This window comes from Nilaparvata lugens, chromosome 5 (genome assembly GCF_014356525.2).
Source record: "Nilaparvata lugens isolate BPH chromosome 5, ASM1435652v1, whole genome shotgun sequence".
In the NCBI taxonomy this organism is placed as follows: domain Eukaryota; kingdom Metazoa; phylum Arthropoda; class Insecta; order Hemiptera; family Delphacidae; genus Nilaparvata; species Nilaparvata lugens.
In genome coordinates this window covers 30153153-30173860 of record NC_052508.1, presented here as the reverse complement: position 1 = coordinate 30173860, position 20708 = coordinate 30153153, and the positions used below count along the sequence as shown (strand labels likewise).

Below are 20708 nucleotides of genomic sequence, written 5' to 3'. Positions count from 1 at the left end.
GTGTTTAATTGGGTGGCGATGATTATCATGATGATGATACAATTTCATTCAGATTTGCTGAATAATTTATTCTTCGGTTTTAAAAATTCATTAGACAATATTCTTTTCCTATTTTTATTTCCAATTCTTCTTTTCTCATGCTAGAAGCATTAGGAAAATAATATGAATTGAATGAGTTAAAGTGAGAGTACAAGATATAGGCCTACTGATGTTAGTATAATTCTAGTAACTAGTCCTAATTCTATATTACTTGTTATTATTCACACTATAATAATTATAAATACTATATTTACTGCAGAACGAGTTGTGTTTGACTTTTCATACCATTTATTGAAATTGAATAAGTTTCTAAAAACTTGTATTTATGAGTCTTAAAGTTCATTATGGTTACATAGTGAAGCTCTTCATTGTTGTAGAACTAGAATTAATAGATTATTTTTATTACCCTAGCCCCAATGTTACATTAGAAACAAGCAGGATACACCAAATATTCAAGAGAAATGCGGGACATGGGTTTTAACTGTGCATATTTTGCCGCATTCACCATCGCCCAATGCGTACAAATGGCGACGTACTCCAAAGTGTGGATCGTTGACCTTTGCTCGTCATCGCTCTGATTTTTGTCGAGGGAATTCGAGTGGCCATTAACCATTCCAAATGGTCACATTGTAGTGAATGACAAGACTAACGTGGCAAGCCACTTGGCCAGTGACTGGACGATAGTGACTGGGACTAGGACCAGATTGTAGCGTCCCGGTGGTACACCATTGATGTTTCACTGGTGCCACTGCTTTTTTTACACACAAACACAGCACTCGAAAACTAAGGTCAATAGGAAAAATCTGGTGTGGTACACTCACACAACTTTCCTTGCTCATATTTGAAACTACGATCAGACTTTTGTATATGTGTATATATAATTGTTTTCAGAGTACTTTTTCATTTGTGCAAATTGTGAAATTCGATGATTTTTTCAGTCGTCATTTTTTTAAAGTCGTCAAAACAGCTGTTCTACAGATGAAATATCTCTACTATGTTTTCTTTTTATGAACTGCTCTACCTACCTACCTTATGCACGAGAAGGAGGTTACAAAGTCCATTTCTCAAGGATGGGGTGGACCCACCATTAGTTTCCCAGAAAGGAGACTCATGCCAGTTAATAGAGCTGATAAATAACTATACAGAGTATGAATTTGAAAAAAATCGGTCAAGTTATTTTGAGAAAATCGTGAAAAACATGGTTTTTTAGTAATTATCCGCCATTTTTCTCAAGTATATTACGGAGCTCCTGAAATTTTCTTAGAAATGAGACTCATGTCAGTTGATAGGGCTTATAAATAGCTATCCATGGTATGAATTTAAAGAAAATCGTTAGAGCCGTTTTTGAGAAAACCGTGAATAACATGGTTTTTTAGTGATTATCCGCCATTTTTCACAAGAATATTACGGAGCTCCTGCAATTTTCCCAGAAATGAGACTCATGTCAGTTGATAGGGCTTATAAATAGCTATCCATGGTATAAATTTGAAGAAAATCGTTAAAGCCGTTTTCGAGAAAACCGTGAAAAACATGGTTTTTTAGTAATTATCCGCCATTTTTTCCGCGATTTTGAATTGAATTTTATTGAATTTCTTATTGTCAGATCCTCATGGTATAAGGACCTTAAGTTTAAAATTTCAAGTCAATCGGTTGATTAGGAATGGAGTTATCGTGTTCACAGACATACACACACACACACACACACCCAAAAATCATGTTTTTGGACTCAGGGGACCTTGAAACGTATAGAAAACTTGAAATTAGGGTACCTTAATTTTTTTTGGAAAGCAATACTTTCCTTACCTATGGTAGTAGGGCAAGGAAAGTAAAAAAGTTTACTGAACATTTTTTGTCAGAAATGTTGTGTAGAATCTATGGTCAACGGGTGTTACAACCTTGGTGGGACTGGGACACTCTGTATAAGCACATATGTAATGTATTGAGAATAATATATTTTAATGTTACTATGTAATATGCTGTTATGTATAGTGTAATAACAGCTAATGTCCGCCAGATCTCGTTCAGACACTAGGCTAATCTTTTGTGACCTAATGTGATACAAGAGAACATTCCTGTCAACACGTAATCGCATGATTCGCTCCAAAACATAGAACAAATGAATTTTAAGTAAAAAGTCAATCACTTTTATAGATTCTGAATGACTATTGAATAGCTTTTGGAAATAATTATTCAAGTACTAATAATAATGTCTCCCCCACCAGAAATAACATTGTCTAGAGCCGCCTATGTTCAAATTTCATCCGGGGAGGCGACGAATATTTGAAACAATGAAAACCAGGGGCCATCTCGTTAGGCAGTAAATATAGTGAACGCGAGATCAAGTTCTTCGATTTGTCATTAGAGCTCGCTGTTTCACCCTCCAGTTGTGCTAATTCTGATTGTACTGTAGGGGATATTATAGCCGCTAGTCTCATGAATACTGATCTTGGGAGGTGAAGCTTTAAAAAGAGTTATGCATATAAATAATATATATTTAGAAAATTATGCATAGTATATTCTGTTGGACAGGATAACGTCTGGTTTATACATGCTTGGAAAATTGTTGATTAATCGATTTAGAAAATGTCTGAACTAATCTAAAAGATCAATTAAAGATTAGCAAGGAACTCCACATCGGCAACAGCTGACTATAAGAGGTCTACCTATGATTTATGTTCTGGTTTACATAGTAAGCCGTCTATGTCATTCTAGTCAGTCAGTGAATCATGGTCAGCAAGTCCGGTTTTACCGTACTTTCTCATTTTTATAGGAAAGAATATTTAAGTTGGCAATTGACTGATTAATTTAACTTGGCCTGTGAGCGTGCTGACACAATCACGTCACTGGGTATTCTCTATGTAACACTTTTCTTTTGACTACGTTATTTGTATTTTTCCCATTAATTGAGTGCTGTCCTAACTGGCGATTGGCTAGTCGTTTTGAAGCTGTTTCAAAACGGTTCGGTGTGTGGTGTGAACAGATAAATTTTTCTCTATCCAATAAATAAATGAATAAATTATGTTCATCTGCTCTCACGCAGAACTGTGCGTTGTAACGTAGCTAGGAATACACAGTTGTCCTTAGGCTCCTTACTATTACCCCTGTACTATAGTATATTGCTCCAAAATTCTCATCTTATTACCTGCAATATTCAATCCTGGTTGAATAATGAAGCAGTTGGAGGATCAGCGATAACATAATGGAGAAAGATAGGATGGTTACCATCATGTCGATAAACAAAGATCCAATCATGATGATACGGACAGGGAATTTGTTTTAAATGTGGAAGTGGTTGTATAGAAACTTTATTATTGAATTCCTTATTATTCTTAATAATTATTTCATTCTAATTTTGGTGAAAAACTTGTTGGGACTTTGAAAATACTGTTTGTCGTTAAAGTTGAACTTGAACTTTTTTCAATATGATGTTGAAGTAAATGGCTTGTGATTTCAGTTACTTCGGACGCTCTGTCATCTTACTTCTAATCTCATTCATCCACATCTATTTTCCCAGCATAAAGAATAATTCGCAAAGCAAAATTCAGGAAATTAATCGTAAATCCTTTTTTCTAAAATCACGTTTTTAGTTGGAGGTTGGAATACTTACTAATTCCATCGGTTCTCATCTGAAATAATTGAAAAAATACTAGTATGACTTCTGGTAGCTTGTTCGTTATTGAATAGGGCCATTTCAACGCTTTTTAATAGGCCTACATTATTTTAATGTGTCCCGTTTTGATGAAAGAGAATTATAGATCAGTCTCTTAATTCGATCGAATGCCTTTTTCAAATATTGTTTGTATTGGGATTAACAATGATTCGCTATTATTGTCACCAGGTGTTGAAATGAAATGTTGAGCCGGCTTGATAGTTGAGTTATGATTGAGTTTGCAGCTCTGAGGCACCGAAAATGCACAAGTACAACGTTCTTTACAAAAAACATTCAAATTCTTGGATTTATCAGGTGTGTATAGTATTCACTTCTCAATAAATCAGTTATTCTGATTCACTTCGTTTTCACTTTCAAACCTTTCCGACTCGATAAGTTCTTTGGATAGACCCAGCTGAATATTGAAGCAATAGATACACTTGAAAAAATAATAACTATAAACCATAATGCTTACACAATGAATAAAATCGTCATGCTCCGTTTGCTCCTTATCTACATAACACCAATTGAAACACTTGTGGGTATCAAGGTTTCAAATGATCAAAGATAAATTGAATTCATACTTAATCATAGTGACCCCTTGCAGCGAAAAGTGACACACATTTCCCCACAGTTGACCATCATGTGTAGGCCTATAGCCCTATAGCCGACGTAGGCCCTACTGTATTTAGGGTTATAGTCGGGTAGCTCTAGCAAAATACCAGGAGTTGGGTATCATTTACCTGTAAAATACAAGAACCCCTCGTATCTTGAAAGTATTTCCTGTACACTTTACTTCGTCCAATAACCATACCGTATTTCGAAATACAAATAAAACATGTACAAGTGCACGTATTCTCCTACCTTGTGCCCAATCAGACAGCTTTTATAGATATTAATTTCTTGGTTGTCTTACACTCATATAGTTCTCCAGCTCACATAGTTCTTCTAGATTGCTGATAAGAAGGCTATTTTCTAAGTAATTTTAACAAATTACTGTGTTTTTTTGCATATTGTATTCCGGAAATCCCAAATTCGTTCCGAAAATGATTATTAAATGTCATGAATTATCATGTCAAAAATCCCAATTTTTTCTTGGAAAGCATCAATTCATTTGATTCGTGGAATCAGAGTCCACAATAGCTATCTTTTTTAAATACCTAACACAAATAGTTTTCTCCAAAATATCAATTACGGATGACATTGAAATAAGAATATTATCACTTTACCAAATATATGAACGAAATAAGGTTCATGAAATACTGTTTTGGGATATACTGGTTATGTTGTAATCTGATATTGAAGCATGCATGAGCAGTTTAGTCAATTATTTAATGCCTAACAAATTCACCTAAGTACGCCTATTTATCTCAAGTAAAATGTTTTTGGTAATATTTTACTCAGTTTTTCGTCCTTCAAAATAATACTTATAATTATCGCAATAATTCCTAGCATTTCTTCATATACTTTTCAGAGTTGAAATGAATCTTGATCAAGATTTCTACTTGCGTATCTTATAAGGATTGTTATCTATTCTACTATTAAACAACCAATTCTTTGTTCGTGTTGGCTTATTTTTTTAAAAAGATTTTTCAAGCATATTTCAGAGTTGTAGAGGAACTCTCCCACTCTTCTCCGAAATTCTATTAAGGAATTGAGACTATTATTAAATAATTTATGTAACTTGTATGGTGATGTCTTTTTAATTATGGGAATATTGTGCCAAATGAACTAGCAGCAGGTATTGTATTCAGTGATTATTACTGCTCGCATGATTATTAACTGCTCGCATCCTGTTGCAGTCTTCAAGTGAGATATGTGGTTTGCTCGTTTCTACAGTAGACCGTGTTATTTGAAATCCAGTCGAGTGATTTAAACATACTAAACGCCTGATCTTCATGGTTGGTTTATTTCCAAGGACCTTGCTAATAAAAGCTGAAAAATATTGTATTGTTGTGCCTTTGTTATTCTTGACAGTCTTCTTTTGTATTTCTTCAGATATGCTTCTGAGTTGATTGAACATTCTTTTGACGTATTGTTGGTGTTCATTATACTTCTTATGTGCGTGTAATGATATTTTCAACCTCATTCAAAAACTTTATTACATGGCAGTTTACAGAGAAATTCAGACCTTTCAAGAAGGATGACTTATTATATAATAAATATATATGATTCAATAATGCTGATTTATTATAAATAACTGATAAAAATGTGACTGTTGTTACAAATTATATATTTCGATCATTCTTTCGTAATGTCCATCAATAATACAAGATTGCATAGAATGAAGTATTCATTATCTACTTATTTATAAAGCTTAAAAGAACATGGCTTATTTTTTCTATCTTGTAATGTTGTAATCAGACAATAATCAATCGAATGTTACAAAAATGTGATAGTCTATGTAGAGGATTGAGTTTGGTAGAGAGCCATCTTTCTGAAAGCTCTCGACATTCTTGAACCTAGCAGCAAGTCGTACTGTGCACGTCTAGAGTGGGTGGGATGTTCAGTGTCAGCTTTCCAATCGGTCTTACATGGGTTTATTGTATTTTTCTTTTCTTCTCCATTATTCTCCCCTGCCTTATGGTTGCATCAGATCCTTACAAAAATGATATCAGCACTGCACTCAAAAGGTTGTGAATCATTTGGAAAGTCGTCAAATGTGTGCGTTTCTGATGCTCATTAAATTCATTTATCCAGTTTAATATATTTCTCAGAAATAACTACTAGAACCCTTCACTGGATGCATAATAATGATACAAGAGCGGCAGATTATGTTTGATCTTATCTATGATTGGGACACTATAGGTGTTGTCAGTAGAGCTTCTCTTCATTTGGCCATCCCAGTTAATGATTTATAGATTTTTTTTAACAAAATCACTTTCAATCTGTTCATGTTCGCTACGTATTATTTATCTCTGTATCTGAACAAGAATGATTGTAATCTTCAGTAATAATTACTCTAATTTCTATTTCACAAGTTAGAGATTGTAATATCCATGAACTTTATCTTTACATAGCACACCATGATCAAATAATACAGGCTACGTTATCTGAACTTTGTGGAATTGAGAAATCCATGTCTACTATTATTTTCTTCTTCAAATATTCATTCGTATTTTTCACTCACATAGCGTAAGGTATTGGCGAAAAAAATGTCGATAACGTTTGAAATTCATATCCAGTTGACTGGGAAAACTTAGTAAAAATCGTTGTGTCTTGACGCAGTGGGCCATACCATACCATTTATTATGTTGAATGCTTCTACTCTGTAGCTCATCGCATATTCCATTCGGGCGTTGATAAAAATCTTTTATATAATCAACAATTATTTTGATCTGCAAAATTTGTTTTTGTTTTGAGGCAATTGTTCTGTTCAAGTGATTCCCACAACGCTGCTCACACACCGTGTGTGAAACCACATAATCAAGTACCCACTGTTTCCTTCGCTTTATCATCATATAATCTACCAAACTTTGAATTATCTCGCTCAAGGTGATTGCTTCTCTGTTAAAATGTAGTCAGCAAAAATGTACATAAAATTATACTAGAAGATATTTCTACCATTATCTTCAAATTTGTCCTATCAATTATTGAAAAGTTCTAGGATGATAGTTTTTCAAAATTTAATTATATCTAGGTATAAGATACTGTAAAACACAAAAATGTAAAATACCTAGTCATGTTCCTTTGAAATCATAAAAACAATTTCATAAGAGATGCTTAGGATATCTCCGGCTTATGAAAATAAAACACATTTTAAGACCTGGCTGGCTGAAAAGTGGTGTCAGTGTTCAATGTTGTGGTGCGGCAATTGCTTATTGATCACGTTGCCATGTGTGATAAAAACGCTTATTTGTTTCAAGCTATTTAACATTTCTTAATAACCCTTTTTTAATTCAAATTAAAAAATATATAAGTTGGATTTCAAATTCATGCATTTCATTCTTTATGTCATATAATTTTGTAATTTACTGATTACGGTAATGTTGAATTTTCAATTCCTGGATATTCTCATTTTTCATCATAATCAAATGTGTAATATTTTTGTTCGATAAAGAACATACTCCTCTCTATAATAGGCTTACTTATAATATTTGGATTATAATAGGCTCATCCATATAATATCTCATCCAATAGAAGTTATCTGTTCATCATCATACACTTTGTTTCCATAATATACATTTGTAGTCTACCTGGTTGTAGGTTGCATTGTGGGTGGCATGGACGTTCGACCATCTCATCCAATTACCCTCGCACAAGCTAAAAGATCTTGTGGGCATCATCCACAATAACAAAAATGTTTCTTTTCATAAATTCTCATCTTATAAATTATCATAACACCTTCAGACGTGTTTCAGGTGATTAGGCAGAACCGCGTCTACACTGTAATAATGTTTTTATAGTTAATAGACTACATCTCTACTGCTCCATATCTACTTTTAAATCTAGAACTCTTGAGCGTAGCAGGCAAGGGTTCCATTTGATGCATGAACACTGTGCTAATTCAAATTAATTCAATAGGAACACATAGAATGATGAGACCAATTATTGAAATCATTTGATTTCGATTAAAATAATAATTCAACAATCAGCAAAGTAAATTTGGCGTTGTAAATTACTCTGGACAATGGAAGTATTTTGATTATAGAGTCCATTTCTGTGAAATTGAAATTTTTCTCGCCATTTTTATTTTTCTACTTATCACGAATAAGAATCTTGTTTGGCTTAGTACTACCTATCACAATCACCTACTTGAAAATTATCAAAAGGATTGCATTCTACACTTTTTGCATTGGATCTATTTTTAGGATTGATGTAGTAGATAAGGTTCAAAACTACTTGATTTCTAGTTTGAAATTCGAACTTCAACTATTATTGACCGAAGCGAAGCTGAGGTCTTAGTTTCGACTCGATCGGCTTTCGTCTGTTTGTTTGTTTGTATCGCAGTTACAGTCGCAGTTATTATCCGATTTGGATGAAATTTGGTATGCAAGTTCTTTGAAACAAGGCGCAGAAACGTATGTGTAACGATTTTTGATAAAACCTCTGGTTTTTTTGTAATATTTAAAAAACCAAACTCACCTCAATCCAGAAAGGATGTGTCTTTGAAGATACAGCGATTCATTGCCATACTTTTTCGCATCTATTGTTACGAGCACATGGTGGGTGAGTCGGTTAGACCGTGGTCTGTCACTCTGTGGGACCCAGGTCCGATTCTCGTTACTGCCAGATTTTTTTTTGCAGATACTACTAATATTGTTTTATCTTATTCTAATAATATATCATAAAATAAATTATTATGATGAGATAGAATAATTAAATTGAATCATCTTATTATTATTATTAAATTGATTTAACAAATTAATTGGATAAATTATTTTAAAAAATCTTTATTGTATTGGAGTCCAATACTGCAGTTGTAGAGAAAAATGTGTATGTAAAGGTATAAAGGTAATTTTTTTCCTTTTTGTGTAGTTGAGAAGTTTATATTGTGGTAATTATTAAAATTAAATCAAAAAGACCTATAAATTGTCAAAAAACCACAGATTTATTGATACTTAGAAATACCGGTTTCGGTAATTACACCATTGTCAATCTCTGATAAACTCTGATAATGACCGAAACCGGTCTTTCTGAGTATCAATTAATCTGTGGTTTTTTGACAATTTCTTAGTCTTTTTCATTTAAATAGTATGTATTTGATATAAAAGTACTGCTTGATAAGTCCGGTGTCCCTGGAAACAGTGTCTCTAGCACTTTCAATGGAGAAAATAATAGATGACAATTATGGCTAAATCTTCACAATATACTGTACTTACTTTACTGGCCCTTTTCATCAGATTGAAAGTTGTATTTATGAGCGAGATCTACTGTTCGCAGAACTACTAGTTAACTATAGAAATTGAAGCCACTGTTAATTGTTTTGAAGATAGAAGTTATAGAATTTGAATTTTTATTATTGATTATTGATTGATTGATTGATATAATAAGTATACATCATATAAATGATAGGGAGAGGAAAAATAAGGTAACCTTGTGCTATTCCTCTCCCCAATTTAGATATGGTTACACATAGTCCGAAATAGGTTAAGTCTTGTAGCTCTTCACTTTGCAAAATTTTCAGACCACTAATATGTTCACAAAGTAAATTTTCAAATTTAGACGCACTAAACAAAAAATAGAACAGATATTCCACATTATTATCACTTGAATAGAGAAGATTTGTATATTAAAGAAATAATTTTGAAAAAGAACCGAAAAAACAAACTTAATTCTAGAAGCACAGCTGTATATTACATGGTTCTTTGTTCGAGAGCGTTGGAATTCCACCAAAACTTGGTCAAGCAGTAAATTATACCGTACAATTTGAAGCTTTGTATAGAATATGTGGAAGTTCTTCCAGACCCAGTTGTCAGGAAATGCATAACTAGACAAATAGATCATTGAACAATGGAAACACATACATGAGTGACACTAAATATAGCCTTGAATTCGGCGCCAACTAGATAACGTTAATATGCAAATAACTCAAAATAATGCTAAAAAAGTACTAATTTGTCTATGCTCTGAACAGGTTCATTCAAAAACTACTACATTTAAACTATGCAAAAAAGAAAATTAATTTGTAATCATGAACATTGTGCCTATTTCATGAAATTAATTTGTAATTATAATACAAGGATAACAGATTAGAGTTGAGATTAAAATGGGTTTATATTAGAAATTATAAATTTTGAGAGTTGATAGTTTGAACTCTTTCTATTGCTCGTTTGAATCCTGAAATTTGAGTGGCAACTATTCTTCATTACAATACATAATAATATATGGAACATGATCTCGTATCCGAATATATCCATTATGATTTAAATAATGCATTTTTCAAAAATACATTACTTTTTATAAAAACTTACTTAAGAAATTTTTGAAGAAAATCAATCCTGGAGGGAGATTCATTTGAAGTCAAACTTGATTGACTCACTCATTTACACTCTTATTGGTTGGAATATACCACACTATGGAATAAAATAGAAGTTTTTATTTAAAACACTTTAAGAATAGCCTTTCACACAGGGGTGCTCCCAAGCTCATGGACGAATCCCCCTCCTTAATCTAGAAAAAAGTAGTCCGTAGTCTTTTAAACACTGCTGACCTCTCTTTTTTGGGATTTCCCCTCCATTATTTGATTTGAATTATATTTCAGAATTCTGATGGGCAGATCAAAACGTTCCATATATTTTATTGTATCAGTTAAGCACTGACTGCAATAGCGTTTGTAATCGATCTTTTTCAACACTTATTTTTTATCATTGTTAATCAACTTGTTTGGGATAAGAAATAAACTTGTGACATTGTCTTTAAATCAAACAGTCCAAAGTTTCTCTTAGTCCACGTATACCTTACTGATTTAGAGGTGTCAAATTGTAGGTCATGTCACAAACTTCACTGTTTCAATGATTTAAACTTCCAACAATTAAACCAATAACACTATAATTTCAAAAGCTCATATTATTTTTTAAGGCGGCACCTAGTTGAGCTTACATCCTGTTTTGTTATTATTGAACTATAATACCATTTCAATTATTTTTACAAATTGATGTGGGATTTTCATTGTGTTAGGTCTCCAGGTGTGAAGGTAATTATTGCTCAAATTTCACCTGTAGTTCTGATAGTGGTGTTATTACATCAAATTAACTTTCTTAGTCGATAATAACCAATGAAAGAGTTGTCATTCATCAATAGATGACAGGAGGTGGATAGAAATTATAGTATAATATTACAATACTGTATTATTTGGTTTTTCACATGTAGAGTGTTGATGGCAGGGTAGTATGTTGAAGTAGTGGGGAGTTGTCATTACCTCCCACCAAAGACCATCTGTTAGCAGTTGATGGTATGTGTTGGCTCTGGCTCTGCCAGTGTATGATTACATTTAGTGCGGCAGTCCAGCTCCGGTAATAATAGTGAATGGCTTAGTACACCGGTGATGATATTGTGCTTCTATATAGTGGGAATCCACTTTTGTTGTGCTAATTGATGATTGAATCGAATCGGTCGTGCATAAAACGTCTGTCCACATAAAACCACCGTCAACTATGCTATGAATAGTTTTCATTTCAATCAATACACGTCATTTCTTTCTCTGATTCCGGTCTGGCTGCTGTGTCATTTTGTCTAGTTCCTTTACGGCGGCCCCCTTCCGATTCGCACTTCTCATTATAAATTTAATAAATAGTCTACCAACGTTGTCCTTGATGCTTTCCGCAATTTCAGCACCCTTATACGTTTCATTCTAATCCAGTTCTGAAAGTGAAATAATATTACTTGATTCATTTTCAATATTCTCCTAACTATCTTTAAAAAAACCATTCTAGTGCTGTTAAGCTGTCGGTCTTGGATTGAGATATTTTCTTGCCCTTCAACGTTTTCAGTTCTTCAAAGTTTTTGAAACCTTTAACCTCAAGTTCGAGAGTGTTTGCACCTAATATATCTATATTTCTTGAAAATATTGTTATCATTCACGGGAATGGCTGGAAGTGATAAAGACACTAAAAATGATGAACACACTAAAAATGATAAACACACTAAAAATGACAAGCAAAAGAAGAAGAAGGATACCGCGGTAAGTTTAATTAATCAACTCTTACAAATTTCGTCGTTTTCCTTATTTTTAAATTAATTTCCGTCTAAATTTCTCAAGCTTCCTTTACATTCAACCTTTTGAAATTAAAGTACACTGTTGGTCTCTGATGAATGTATCTCAACTTATTTCCTAAAGCTTGGACTTGTATCAAATTTATTATTCATTTTTCCAATGATTGCTTCATAGCGTGTGGTGTTTTTGTATTGCCCTAGTTGAAAGTCTCAACCGTAGGAAAGTTCTGCCAATTCTTAGTAAGAAAAATCCATAGAACTGACTGATGACCTGCGGCAATAAAGACTGACAGAAAGAAATTATAATAGTACATGCTGAAGCAGTTGATGTTTTGGATAAAATGCGTGTTACTAAAAGTAGAAATTAAAATGATCAGTTTATGAGTAAATTAGTGATATTAGTTCCTAATTAAGTGCTTCTTCCTTTTAAATTCAATTTCCAGTTTCTTCATTTCTAACATTTATATAATTTGACTCAAATTCTAAAAATTAACCTATCTTTTGCAAATTTTCCTTTCAATGAAATTTGGGAGTAGAGCAGTTTTGGGCTATGCCTGTCGCCCAGTCATATCTATATTATAATTTCTGATTGTATTGATGAATCTTTAAATGAATAGAATACATGAATAAATGAGAATTTATAGGCAATCAGATGATTCAAGAGACCTTCATAGCATGTCCTACTATGCAATAAATTTATATTTCTAGTTTAACTAGTTAAATTAAATTTTTAATCAATTCATTATGAAACAGATCCCTGATATTATGTGTTATTGATATTTTATGCTCTCCAACTTTCGTGAATCGTTTTCGGCTTTTGTTCACATGTTATTTATCATGTTAGCATAGAATAATAGAAACCAACTACTTCATATATCAGTTATGTGGATTCTAAATCACTGTTTCTCGTGGATATTAAACCAATCTAGAAGTTATGAATCATATTTCTTATCGTATTCTGTCATCAGCTAGTCACCCCAGCTTCTGTTTTAAGTTTTAAACGAGAACTTTTATATATGACTTGACGAGTCCTCCTTTGTCGAAAATCTTCATCTAGGCTATTGAAAGTGAAATTCTCTCCAAACTCTTTCTTTCAATTCTCATTCAAATCTTTTCATTACTATCTTGATTCAATTAATGATAATAATAGTTCAACATGCAATTTTTTTGAGAAATACAATCGTTATAATAAATTGATAGGCCTATTCTTCTCTCGTTTATATAGTTAACACTTTCATGGTGAAACTATGATTCAATTTTCAATTCAATGGCTATTGGCTTATTGTCATGACGAATTCAAAAAATATAAATATACACTAATGTTACTGTTTTTAATTGTCATTATTTGATTGACATGACAAATAATTACACTTAACAATAATGAACGGCTTTGAAACTTTCTTCAACTTTCCAGTCGTAAACTTTGTTCTATAATAAGAAGATGAGTATTTTCGCATTGTTCAAAGTACAGTTAGAAGAAACGCGACTGAATGCATGCATTATTTGCAATATTATCTGGTAGTCATCATCATTGTTTTTCACCGCACATTTGAAAAAAGAGTATTTAGGTTGAAACTGTATTGACTAAAATATTTTTGAATGAAGGTGCCAGTATTGAAATCAGGGTCACCGAAATATTATTCATTGAAAATAACAGTACTCATGAGTAAATATGAAACACGTTGCATTTTTCTAGTCATTGGTATGAGTCATTAGTAACTACCAAAAATGAAATACCATGTAAGTTAGGCTATATTATTTTTCTATTTTTATAAATTTTGAAAAATTGAGATCTTATGTAGGCTTACTTGATAAGTGAGTTGAGTTTATTCAATATTATTAAATGAACAAAATATTCTCTGTAATTCAGTGCATTTTCAAACTACCGTAGTATATTTCGCACCTCAAATGAAAATGATGAACATATTATAATTCTCATGTTCCCGGAAATTTATAAAAACAGTTATTCTTTGAAATCATTATCAAATGAAACCAATAGCATGGAAACCACCATCATTCCCCACGGAGTGTTTATGACATGACTATCTTGGATGTAATCAGTGGCGTAGCGAAAGGGGGTTTTCAGGTTACAACCCCCCTATGAACCCAAAAAAGATTCCTCAGAATCTAAGATCCAAGATGCACTATGTAAAAATGATATCAAATAATTTTTCTGTACTAAATGATTGCTGAAAATAAAAACTATTGAACCAAATGATTTGAAATTTGCTAGCAATGACAATCTTATTAGTAATATATTGAAAGAAACCATCTTGTTAATGCCTAAATGTGTAATCCAAATATCCATAAACCACAACGAAAACAAAGTTACAATAAAAAACAATTTATTGCCTACATGGTAGAGTACCGTATGCTAAAGGGAAGATTTAGACAAGGCAAGATCACTCACTAGGTGAGGTCTATAGGGAGCCCAACATTTTCGGTCAACCCCCCATTTCAAAATCCTGGCTACGCTACTGAATGTAAAATGAAATGTTTCAGTAGATAAAAGATAGTTCTAGCGGGCCAGCCTCTATCAACTCGGTTTTCATCACGGGATTTGAAACTGACAACCTGACAACCCTCTGGGTTAGAAATGATCGAATGAGCGTTAATAACTGTAATTTCTGCTTCAAATCATCTTCCTGGCACATGAATAATTTGGATAACCGGAAATATTTATGAAAACGGATGTTACTTGATAGATTAATAATTCTATTTTCCTATTCATCCTAACAAATTAAATGCACACAATTATTACAAATAAGTTACCTAATCAATTGCTGCTTTATTCATTTGGTAATTTGACCTATAATTGTTTTTGTCCATACTTTATTAGTCAACTGAAGCTTTATCTAAATAATCATCCATCGTCTTCATAATTATTTGCTTCTTTTAATTGTTAATGACGTTTATCAATATGATACTGAAAATTCCTTAACTTATCTATTTAACTTCAACATTCTATTAGCGTAAATGCTGGAGTATCATTATTATTCTTTGTCAGGCTATTTTTAGTATATGGCCTTCGTCATAGATTTGAACAGATTATTGAATCACGACAAGTCTTGAAAAGTTTCTACTGGATTCCATGTGCAAATGAGCATGCTCATCTTGAGAGAGACTTTTAGCGCTTTGATGAATTTATATTTCTGTTAATGTTGTGTTGTGAGAATTTGTAGTGGAGTAGATAAATTAGTTCAAAACTATGGTTGGACTTCATTTCAATTAAATTCTTGGTTAGATTTTATTTTACTTGGTATCAATTAATCAGTTTAGAAAAACTCATCTCACATCTTAAAATGGAGACTCTTTTAGGCTCAACTCACACTTACGTGACTTAGGTCGAGAAGAGACTCGACTCTAGTCGAGAGCTTGTGTTTTCAATTGGTGACGTCGCGGAGACTAGAATCGACTGGTCTGAGTGTCACCATTTGGAAACACATGCTCTCGACTAGAGTCGAGTCTCTTCTCGACCTGAGTCGCGTGTGAGTTGAGCCTAATCAGTTGAGCCTACAACGGATCCAATCAGTATTACCTTTGAAGAGAAAGTTAGGATTTAATCTTTATTGCACTGATTTCGCAAGCTCAGACTTATTTTTGTTGAATAACTTGAAGGGAAAACAACACCTCTTGTGGAGTTTAGACACAATACACTAATTTCTATCAGGAGTTGAGCAGTAGGCTACCAATGATGGCAACAAAATTGAAATCCTGTACGTGTACAATGTACGTCATTATTTCATCTATAAACTTATATTACAATATATTCTTCTTCTTCGTACTCCATTATTCTTCATTGAAAGAGTGTCATATTATAAATACTTTGAAAAATGTATGATGATGATAGATAATAATTATAATGCCGAGTGACCTGGCTGGCTCAGGTCTGGTGTCAGAGTTTTCAGGTCGCACCTGATCAATTTCAGGCAGGGCCTCTGACTTGACTGCTTTTTAGGCAGCCGGAACCAAATGTTTAACGTGTTTATCCGAAACACGGGACAACGGATGATTTGTGATAATAATTATAGTAACTTTTAATACATGGCAGGCACATGTATAAAAAAATTAAAAAATTACTCCTACTCATTACTTGAAAGGTAGAAGGCAATCTGAGCACCTTCAATAATTCGTATAAAAGCGTACTTGTCGGTTATGCTGGTCTCGAATAATTTTCTTAAGTATGAGATCAAATTACAGAGTTCTGATAGTTGAAGTATCATTCAAATATCCTATTGTTAATTCGTATCAAATATCTTATGTAAAACTGTGACCAGCTCAATTTCAGAGGTCCATTTTTGTTCACATCCGATTGAGCACCACTGAACCGTAAGCAACAAATTTCGTTAACAGTCGTGATGTCCTTTCGATTTACTCATTCAAGGTCCAAATAGTCTTCATGCTAGCTCATCTGCATTGGACAATAATATTATGTACCTTCCCTCTCTTAATTTCTGTACTTGACCTAAACGAATGATCGACTTGTCGGTTCCAACTGAATCAGTTGTCTGTGTGCTGGTAGCAAAGTTTACTTGTGGGCTCTCTGTTTGTCATAATCATCATGTTTATTATGGTGAGGAAATCGCTCTTCAAGTGCATTCCAATAATGCACTTCTTATTCAATCGATATTGTGGAATATTTTCAGAATCCCCATATAATCTTCAAGTGCATGTTGGTTACATGGTTGTGGGGTATGTCCTGATCCGATTACAATATTCCCATTCTGCTTATATTTATTCAGGATATATAAAGATATATTCATATTTATACATTTATCAGGATCATATATAATAATCGCTTAATGAAAATAGTTTCATTGTGGATCATTCTCAATTTGGTTGTGCTTATTGAAAATTGTGATACTTTGAACATTTAGTCCATTACATAATACCTAAAGCAAACTGTAATGTTTCTTATGGTCTACTCGTCTAGAGAAGACGTAATTTTATCTGCTAATCTGCCAATTATAAAATAATCAATATGTTCAACACTCTTGTGTGTAAGCGGTATTATAAAACGTCTCAAGAATAAATAAGCATGTCATTATCAAATATAAAAAATGTCCAATAACCTCCTCCATGCTCATTTTTGCATTTGATGTATTTTGTGTGTTATATAATATTCAGAAATAAAATATCAAAGCAAGAATTTTGTGATAGATATGGAGGACAAACAGTTGAAAATTATATTATTATAAAATGTATCCACATTAGCAAGCATTTAATTTGAAGGCCCACTATAAAAATATATATTTAGATTTTCATTAAATTTATCAATTTAAATTCAACTTTAATTAAACGTCAATTACTGCAGAAGTGTTCAGAGTATTTCAATTCTTCCATTTATCTCAAAGGTATTGTTAATGTAAGATTCTCAATATTCTAAATCTATAATTTATTGCGTCTAGATTGTATGCTCTAAATTAGACTAAAGTATAAAAAATCTAATTCAATGGAAGAATATTCTAAAAACCATGTATTCTGATGAATTTTGCCAACTGTGATAGAAATCAGATAGAAATAATTATAATTACATAAATCAACTTAGGCCTATAACGGTTTTATATTAGTAGGATTACTCAATGAAAAGAGCGCTTTTTGATAACCAATGAGTAAGAGTCATACCTAATTTCTTTATTGATGATGTCTCAAGCAGTACTGTTGGGGGGGGGGGAGTCTTAGCCTTAGAAGGGAGGGGTATCTAGATATCATGACTACCCTTTTAGGTTTAATATTGATTCAATGATAAACGTTTTGAATAATAAATATTAGGATTGATAATTGTGAATGTTTCAGAGCCCCGAGCAGGAGATGTGGCTGAAAACATCGGAGGCGGCCACTTTGGAGGCGGAAGATGTGGCGACGCGGCTGAACGTCGATCCGCGCTTCGGTCTGCGCTGGCGCGACGCCGAGAACAAGCGTCAACTCACCGGCTACAACGAGTTCCTTGTCAAAGAGGAAGATCCCACTTGGAAAAAGTACATAGAACAGGTACCGTACGAATGGCTTTCCTCATCAAATTAAACACTTTTATGTATCTTCTCTTTATTTCATCATGTTAAACTACTTGACTTAGAAAAGGTACAATAGGCTCATGCCCAAAACTATCCCATTTCCAATTTATACTATCCTATACAGACCAAAGCAAATACTTGGACTGGCCACTAGCGGTAGAACATGCATGTCATGCTCTTACACATGTTCATCATCAGCGAGAGGCTTCTAACATAAAGTAAACAACCAATAACAATAAATAAACCACTTGAAAGTTACAAATTATAATGATAGAAAAATAATTCAACCTTAAATAGAGTAGTAAAGAAAAAGTAAACAAACAAATCGATGATACAAAACCCTAACCTCAAATAAATTTTGCTCGAAGCGTTTCGCTGTGATCACAGCAGTCATGACACAACAATGTAACTCGACTGCGTATTTGCATGCATGTTCTACCGTTAGTGGCCAGCCTAAGGTATACTACCGATTTCCATCCCATAAAAAGAAAATGATGAAATGATTATTGAACATAGATTCTTTCTGCAATGAATCATTCTGGAGACATTTGCAAATAAAATTGCCAATAACACAAAAAAATGCTGAAATAATTTTCAATAATCGGTGAAAATTTTCTCGAAGGCACCTGACCTGCAATCAGGTCCTAGATTTTATTCGAGTCTTGGAGTGATATTTTGTGTATTAGAATAGACCAATCACCTATTTAATTATGTTGTGAAATAGCGCAGATGTAAAAGCCTCCAGAATGGGCGATAGCATGAAAAGGATTTCCGTTTCATTACCGGTATTTTGTTGCCTCTACCAGCAATTTGAATATTACGTCAAATTCAATATATATCTAGAGTGAGATTCAATTTTAACTGTTAGCATTCCTCATTAATTATTGCTTCTCATTCAACCAATGCTGTCTGTTTGAAGTGAATCTCTTGGTAGCCATATGTACGTAGGCTACGATTTTTGAATTGAGCTGTTTCAATCATTTTTATCAACTCTGTATATATTTTACTTTTACTGCTGCTCTTTTTCAATGAATATATATTTTTTAATAATAATTTCTCACTTGACATAATATGACAGTTTACCCTTTAGAGTAATCATAAAATAATAATATATTATATTTATCACATACGTCGTGAGAATCTATTTAGATCTCCATAATTGTTATAATAATAATAAGCATCAGAGACAGTACCGCACATTGTGTATCCCTGCCGGTCAATGGTAGGCACTGAATACCTCAAGAGGTATAATGATGTTGCTGGCATACTGCACCAGGACCTGGCATTAAGGCATAAGTTGATTGTCGAGAAAGTTCCTTACTATCAATATGCTCCAACTTCAATCGTAGAAAACAGTACCCACAAGCTGTATTGGGACAGATCTGTGCTGACTGACAGAACGATTCCACATAACAGGGCAGATTTAATCCTGATGAATAAGCTGACCAGGGAAACAGCCTTAATAGATGTAGGCATTCCATGCTGCCATAACATGGAACATTACTATAGTGAAAAGATTTTCAAGTATCTCCCCATGGCAGCTGAGATAAAGGATATCCGGCATCAAGAGAAAGTGGAAACCGTCCCTAATCGTCATAATATCTGCAGTTGGATTGATGGGGGAAAAAGTGACAAACCCAAGTCATCTGGGTGCCTCAAGAAACAAGATCTACTTGATGCAGAAGGCAGTGATGCTCAACATTGTATAAATGTTTAGGGCATTCTTAAACCTAGCAGCAGAATAATTCATCAAAGTCTTGTCATAGACCGATTTTGATGAAAAACTCACATATCAATGTGTTGAAAAATGAAAATAATAATAATGATTGGGAGCCAATAAGTGAAGAGCTGTGGTGTATGTGGCTGACAGTGGGAAGTTTGTTTCCAGAGACTGATGGGTTTGTACAGGCGATTCAAGATAAAGTGATAGCAACAAATGCTTATAGGAGGCATATAATGCGAGACAGGACCATGAGTGACAAATGCAGGATGTGTGCCAGTGCAGTAGAAAGTATCCAACATATCGTATCTGGTTGCTCAGTGCTAGCCCCAAAAAAGTATATTGTGCGCCATAACAATGTGGCAAAAATTGTGCACTTGGAGCTGCAGATCAAGTTTGGGAATATTGCAGAGGGATAGTATACATTGCAAGTTTGGGATATTTCCCCCCTATTATAACTATCAGCCTCCTCCTCTGGTTGAGTTCAATCACGTCAAGATCTACTGGGATGTCCAAATGAATACAGTTAGAATACTTCCAATTGTAATAACAGTCAATGGCCTGATACTCAAGTCGGTTGTGGAAACTTGTCCAAGTATTGACTTGGTAGACGAGGTGCTGAAGAGAATGC

At 33.4% G+C, this 20708-nt stretch overlaps 1 protein-coding gene across 5 annotated transcripts in view; it reads left to right on the top strand.

The window, feature by feature from the left end:
* The window catches only part of LOC111061748 (calcium-transporting ATPase type 2C member 1), an 81107-nt gene that overhangs the window by 3417 nt on the left and 56982 nt on the right, over positions 1 to 20708 (top strand). For 2 of the 5 annotated variants that reach the window (XM_039428112.1, XM_039428116.1), the window contains exon 2: positions 18140 to 18334. In XM_039428112.1, the coding sequence (XP_039284046.1) occupies positions 18140 to 18334 (195 nt within the window). Of the gene's footprint in view, positions 1 to 3877; positions 4004 to 11610; positions 12312 to 18139; positions 18335 to 20708 lie in introns of those variants that run through there. The other 3 variants (XM_039428114.1, XM_039428115.1, XM_039428113.1) reach the window with 3 other exon arrangements.